The sequence below is a fragment of the Chiloscyllium plagiosum genome, unplaced genomic scaffold (assembly GCF_004010195.1).
Source record: "Chiloscyllium plagiosum isolate BGI_BamShark_2017 unplaced genomic scaffold, ASM401019v2 scaf_3235, whole genome shotgun sequence".
Lineage (NCBI taxonomy): Eukaryota > Metazoa > Chordata > Chondrichthyes > Orectolobiformes > Hemiscylliidae > Chiloscyllium > Chiloscyllium plagiosum.
Window position 1 is genome coordinate 17,515 of NW_025211982.1, and position 7,486 is coordinate 25,000.

The 7,486-nt window shown below is 43.3% G+C and overlaps 1 protein-coding gene across 1 annotated transcript; it reads left to right on the top strand.

The window, feature by feature from the left end:
• Nucleotides 1-4,240: 4,240 nt before the first annotated feature.
• On the top strand, nucleotides 4,241-6,819 carry LOC122547231 (iroquois-class homeodomain protein irx-1-A-like). Its single transcript, XM_043685874.1, has 2 exons — nucleotides 4,241-4,483; nucleotides 5,759-6,819. The coding sequence occupies exons 1-2, from the start codon at nucleotides 4,241-4,243 to the stop codon at nucleotides 6,539-6,541; spliced, it is 1,026 nt and encodes a 341-aa protein (XP_043541809.1). The 3' UTR covers nucleotides 6,542-6,819.
• The last annotated feature ends 667 nt before the right edge of the window (nucleotides 6,820-7,486 follow it).

The window sequence follows — 7,486 nt, forward strand, 5'->3', positions numbered from 1 at the left end:
TCTCCATTTTGGGAAGTTCTCTTCCACTACTACTCTCTTTCTCCTGTTGCCCAACCAGTTCTCTATCCATCTAGCTAGAACATCCTGGGCCCTATGCGACTTCACCTTCTCCATCAGCCTACCATGGGGAACCTTATCAAACGCCTTACTAACGTCCATGTATGTGACATCTACATCCCTTCCCTCATCAATCAACTTTATGACCTCTTTAAAGAATTCTATTGGGTTTGTAAGATGTGAACTTCCCTGCACAAAACCATGCTGCCTATCATTAATAAGCCCATTTTCTTCCAATTGGGTATATATCCTATCCTTCAGTATGTTCTCCAGCAGCTTCCCGACCACTGACTTCAGGCTAATTACCTGGATTATCCCTGCTACCCTTCTTAAACAAGGGGACAACATTAGCAATTCTCCAGTTCTCTGGGACCTCCCAGATGATTTTTCCTTATAAATTAGAAAATAAAGAAGATAAGCATCATTTAATTGTGGTCTTTTCCAAATTTCCATAGGAGGATGACTTAACCAAACCATAAATTTTGAGGAGTGCTTTTACAGCTTGTTGGTGCTTCACTCATGTCATGGAATGATAGGAAAATTATATGCCATTTCCCACTTGCTATATCCTGATTTTAGTATCACCTCCTTCATGGTATTATTGCTAAAATCAGTCTGTAAATACATAGGCCATTGCTACTGAGCTTTCTAACTTAGATGACAGTTAAGAGAAGCTTTGTCACAGAGAAAATGTTAAAAAGCAATCAAAGTGTTCTTTTTTGTGCTTATCTCTTACAGTGATTAAATAAAACATGTTGGCGAGACTACATGGTTTGTTTTACTGGAACTGTAAGAAGTCTTTAAAAGTATCCATCATGATGAATACAGGTGAGCTGAGTAGCACAGAGAATTTGCACACACAAAAGCGTTATTTTGTGTGCTGGAAGACATTTCTGATGCTTAAAGCACGTAATTTAAAAGGACTATGCGGTTTATTTTGGCGGATCTTGTGTAATATATTGAAGTTTTTTTTAAACTTTGGAACAGTTACAGGGAATTTTCCAAAACCTGCATAAAGTCAGCACAGAATTTCATGCCAGCAAACATTGGAAATTTGGGATTGGAAGAAAGCTGGCAATCCAAACTGAGAACTGAAGATGGGTCACTGGACTTGAAACGCTAACACTGTTTCTCTCTCCACAGATGCTGCCAGACCTGCTGAGTTTCTCCAGTACTTCCTGTTTTTGTTAACTCAGACTGAGCCTAGGCTAATTAGATTTGAGAGTGCTGAACATTAGTCAAAGGATGTATGTTTCACCTTCATTATTTGTGAACATTGTTGCTGGTATTAAAGCCCATTTACTCAGTGTACTGCTGTTACTAAAAGAATCATAGAGTCATACGGGCCCTTTGGTCCAACTCATTCATGTCAACCAGGTTCCTAAACTAAACTAGTCCCATTTGCCTGTGTTTGGCCCATATCCCTCTAAACCTTTCCCATCCATGCATCAATCCAGATGTCTTTTAACTATTGTAGTTGTACCTGCCTTTACCATTTCCTCTGCCAGCTCATTCCCTATACACACTATGGAGGAGATAATTAAATCAGACAGTGCTGGAGAAACTCAGCTCATCTGGCAACATCTGTGGGCAGAAAAACTGAGTTAACATTTTGAGTCCCCTGACCCTTTCAAAGTTTTGGTTTCATTGTCAGTCTGTATTAAGTTAATTGGTTGGAACTGGGCTGGACTTAGAAAACTATCATTGCTGTCAGTGCATCTCGCATCATAGAGGGATGAATAAGCTAGGATTCCTGTTTGGCGTTGTTAACTGATACATCATGCCAACTCCGAGCTCATCATATCCATGACTCACACCTCCTGCTCCCTTCACCCAGTCCCATTAAATTGCTGACCCACCCAGCTCAGGGGAAGTATACATTCTGAAATGCCACCTCCTGTTCCTCCACAGCTGTTGCCAAACCTGTTGAGAATTTTCTGATTTCTATTCTTGACAAATATTGCTGCATGACCAGTGGAGAGTGTGAAGCACTTTGGTAGTGGCAAACTGATGCAGAGCTACTGCAAGATTCCTAATACTAGAGTCGCAATTTGCAACTCTGAGTAAGAAAGATTCACTTTGTTACAGCGAAGGCCATAAACTGACCACTGACAGCCACATCTGAGTTAGGGGTTAACACTGTTAAGCAGAGATCAATAAGCTTTGTAATAAACAATTGATACAAATTCTTCATAAATGAACATTTCAGCCAGGACCGCTGCACTCATTTCATCCACAAAGTGTCCATGGCATGGGATGTTGTATAGTTTATTTTAAATTAAGTTTGTTTGAAATCTTTCCATGTCATCTCTGTGATCTTTGCCAGGATTGGGGGATAGCAGTGCAGTGGTGGATGAGAGAAGTCCATAATGAGTCAATACTGCCACTTCACATGAGAATGGAGCTCCTGGCCACCAGTTCTTTTCAGCCCTGGAGGAGACTGCAATACAATCAGTGTTTACTTCTCAGTAAAACCCGATGAGAAAGGAGACAAGGAGCAGAACACACTCGGGCAGATAAAACGCCACCAACAGCAGAGGCGGGCAGAACACTGATGATAGGAAACTCATGAGCAACTCTGAGCAATGGTTGATAGAACTGTCACAAGTTATCGGCTCCACAATCGACAAGACGGTTGAGCAGAGGGGACGCTGTGGGCAGTATTGACACATTATGGATACCTCTTATCCTTCGTTAGAGTGAGCGCCGTTCATAAAATCCAACAGAAAACCGACAGGTGTTTATTACAATAACCAAAATATTCCAAAATCCTGACGAAGGAAAGATCCGGAGAGATTTCATTTTAAAAAAATCTATAAAGGGTCCTGTTTCATGGGCACTTTGTGAACGAAAGAAGTGTAGCAGTCCTGGCTGAAATGTCAGTTTAATCCGAAAGGATTTGGACCAAGTATTTAGCACGAAGTGGAACGGTTCATTGATCGTTTCCAAACACTGTTAGACCCAAGTCTAGATCAGAGCGGTGCTGGAAAAGCACGGCAGGTCAGGCAGCATCCGAGGAGCAGGAAAATCGACGTTTCAGGCAAAAGCCCTTCATCAGGAGTGCTGCCTAACCTGCGGTGCTTTTCCAGCACCATTCTAATCTAGACTCTGAGCTCCAGCATCTGTAGTCCTCACTTTTGCACTGTTAGACCCAAACTTGGAGCTAGCTGCATTGTAATGGTTTCAAATGTTCATCATATTCTGCGTTGCAGCAACAGGATGGGGAATTACTTTTAGATGGTGTTGTATTTTAGAACAATCCTGTTTTCTCGAGTCTAAAATAAACGGACCGACCATCCTTGAGCGGTCCAACTGGTGGTTAATCGGTTAGAATCGACTTCCTTCGCTGTTTGCTGTACACCAACGGAACAGAGTATCAATGTAACATATTTAAAGGAGTTCCAATTAGAAGCTCTGAGGGCCTGTCTTTGAGAAGGATTAGCGTTGATATGTTTGTCACATTGTCATGCCTCTGCCTGGAAGTTCACTCGATGCTACAGAAATTCGCCGCGATGACAACGCCGTTCTCATTCTAAACAACAGGATTTTTTTTTGTTCCCGTTCGCTTTCCTCTGGATTTCGGTCGCGTTTTATAATGCGATCGGGAAAACGAGAAGGAACATTACCGACTTAGCTGCAAAAATACAAGCCACTGACAACTTTAACACAAGTCAGCGAGTTAGGGTCAGCAAACAATTTGAGTGGCGAAAGTGGGAAACAGAATAAAATCGCTCTTGTGTATGTACCTCGGCCCTTGACATCCAACCGTTTTAACTATTTGAGGGCATTTGTAATACCCTGAAACTTTATTTTTAACAGAAGAGAATTTTTTTATTTCACTGGCTGGTTGAAATCCGTTTAAAAGTGGCTTTGAAGGAAAGAGGTGATGAATTTGCTTCTTGGATTAACATCATGAAATGCCCTTGTCTGTGTGCCTTTAGACCGTGTTAAAAACCTCTTGACGGAGTGTATGTGTGTTTTCAAGTTTGAAGTGAGTAGTGTTGTGCTGTGTGAGAGCCCGGCTTCTGAATGGTTAAACCTCACTAATCACATGTAAATAGCATTGACACAGCTCCTGTCAATCATCCCAGGGCTCTCCAATGGACTGGACAGAGGGGGATATATAGAGACAGAAGGGCGATTGGTTTGAGAGTGTGGTTTTTTTTTTAGGCTGTATCGCATTATGGCTATTCCTCAGCTGGGATACGGGGATGTGGTCACTGCCGGCAAGGCCTCTGCTCTGAGCGGTCTGCCGGCCGTGTTGGTGGAGAGACAGGCGGCGATGCTGGCCTCTCCCGGAGCTTCTCTCAGCCTTGGAGTACCCCCACCTCTCCATGCTCTCCTAGCCCGGTATCCAGGTACATATCCGATTCCACAAGGATACAGCCTCCAGCCTTATCCCGATCTCAGGCACCTGTCCCATCTGGTAAGGAAGCTGTGCCCATTTGTATTGTAAAGAGTTTGAACTGTAGTTTGCTCTCAGTCTGGTAATTAATCATACTTGCAGCGGGAACAAGGCGAGATATTTCTCAGAGCGAGGGAGCTCACTGATGCCCTGTCTGTGTCTGACTTCAGCACTTCCACTCTGCCCCACTTCGATTCATCCTTTCACCATCTTACATTCTCGGCTGAATTCGAACTTTATACTACTGCGAATCCGACATTTTACTGTTTTTAATTAATATAAAACAAAATCATGTTAACAACGTCGCTCCGGGTTTAACTCTCAGGAGGCTACTTAACATCAGAGTCCCAGCACAAGTGAATACAGTGTATAAATGTATATAGAATACCTCAATACACCCACCAACAAGGACTAAAGGAATACTCTGCTGACTTTAATACAGTACAGGAAGCTACATTCTAAATGGTACCTTCACATTGTCAAACTTAAAAAAAGTTTGCTTAAAATTAACTCCTAATTTGATAGCTTTGGATATTACATTACGCTTTACTCATGTTAGCAAATGCATCTTTTTTCATAAAACTGACTGGAAAATGTTGGAAACATTTAGCTTCAGTGGTAGATCCCGTTAGCATTTTACTGCAATGTCCTTTCAACACAGAGTTTACATTTATCAATGTAAGAGGCCAGGTTTAGCTGTATGCTGGTCTCTAGCGGAGGATCCGTCTGGTTAGAAGGCAGCACTTCACTGTGTATTTGGACAGGAAGGTACTGGCAGCATTTAGGCCAACACTATGAAGTTGGACCTCTGTCCGGCCTATTTCATGTTTTTTTTTAAAAAAAGATTTAGAACACTTGACAAATCTTCGAAGTGTAGAGTCTCACTGCCCTGTATTTTGAAGCTTTAGGTCTGGCAGTAGGTCATCAATGATTGTTAATTTTAATTTCTTTTTGATCGATTAGTAAACTCGGCCCCTGACTTCTGATAGTTTAGACGGATCTATGCATCCAAACAGAGACTGTGGAGTTCAAATTAGACTTTAACAAAGGTGTACATAATACAGGCGAATGGAGGGATTTTCATATAAAAATAGGCATTCAACTTTAACTGATTGGGATGTGTGCTTTTTATATCATATTTATAGAAAAGTTGAAAGAATTGTGTACTCTTGTACTAAGACGCATTGTGACATTTAGCACTATTCAAATGAATCGTGTTGCAATCTGAAGTCTTAAAACCTGTTGCGCATTTTAATTAAATGTATTGGATAACCAGCGTTTGCTTCTGATTTCCAGGGGTCTGCCTATGATCTGAAGGCTGGATGTCTTTACTCCCAAGCAGGTTTCTCGCCAGGCGGCGCCCTTTACTCGCCTTACCGCCCCATACCCCACGGGGATCCGGGCCGAGCCAAGAATGCCACCCGGGAGAGCACCAGCACCCTAAAGGCCTGGCTGAATGAACACTTGAAGAACCCTTACCCAACCAAAGGCGAGAAGATCATGTTGGCGATTGTGACCAAGATGACCCTGACTCAGGTCTCCACCTGGTTTGCCAACGCCAGGAGGCGGCTAAAAAAAGAAAATAAGATGACCTGGGTCCCCAAGACGAAATCGGACGAGGAGGAAAGCGAAAGCGACGAGGAGGAAGGCAGGAAGGAGGCGGTGGAAGGGTTGCAGGATAAGGAGCAGCAGAAGCCGAGTGGGCACCAACTCGATGGAGACCCTGGACACGGAGCTCGAGCTGGCACCGACTGTGAACGGGGCAACGATGTGAGGACAGGCTCGGAAGGGAGTGAGGGAGAAACCCCAGAAAGGGGAACGTCCGAGGAGCCGGGCGCCCTGAACAAAGCAAGCAGCCCGGAGAGGAAAGGCGGCACTGCGCCAGCGCTCAAACCCAAGATCTGGTCCCTGGCTGAAACGGCGACCTCCGAGCACGGGAGGAGCAACCGCGGGCAGGCGGGCACCGTCACTCACTACCAGATCTGGGCAGGGAGCTGCTTCACAGACGGACAGCTTGTGTTCAACAGCCATTCCAGACTGGAGCCCAAAAAGAGAGACATTGCAGGTATTGACCAATGAAAAGGGACAAAAGGCGAGCCGACATCCAATGTGCAAAGTGAAAGTTTTGGCAATTTCCTGATGCACTTTTCATTTGGGTTGATGTGCTCTCTGTGTCTGTCTGTCGGTGGACGGCGATGGGGCTGTGAACGAGAGCGATTCTTCACGTGTCTAACTGTGTGCTCAGTACCTGGGGTGTGAGTGCAGCGGACGGGGAGGGGGGCGGTCTCTAAGATATTAATTTATAGTAATTATCGCGACCTTAATACAAAGCACCACAATTAATAACAAGCAGTACAATTGTTTTTCTTAGAACAGCCCAGGTAATCATTTCTGTACAATGTTAAAACACACGCCTCAATCTGGGTAAAGTGGAACTTTCAGTTAAAATATGTAAATATTCTAAATGTCTGCTATCGACATGTAGGTGATTACAATACTTACAGTTCTATAAACCGACTGGCTTAATAACAGAGTTCAAATTTGACACAATGGCCAGGTTAAATTCGCAATAGAATGAAAGAGATCTATACTCTCCTCATTCATTTACAGGGTCACTGATAGTCAGTGTGCAACATGTGTGAGTGTCGGCCTTTTAAAAAGGGGGTTTCAATATATATATATCTGGGATGTTTTTACTTATTGCTGAGCCCCAGTTCCAGTGAAATCTAATCCGAAGATGCTGACATGGTAGGTATCACCGCTACAAAAGGGTTTAATGCTACAGAGGGCGTTTATACTTTTTAAAAAACTTTTCACGGCTTGGCTCATAGTTTCCTATTTCAACTGCCTTTGATCAATGTTAAATCAGTCCAACTTGTAAGAGGTAGCACTGAAACAATGACCTTATATAAACTGCCTTCTTGAAAACCACCTCCAGGTGTTTCCCTCCCCAGAGATTTTTGTTTTGAAACGTAAGGTGAACGACTCAAATGATCTATTTATCAACACGACAGTTTAAAGGGA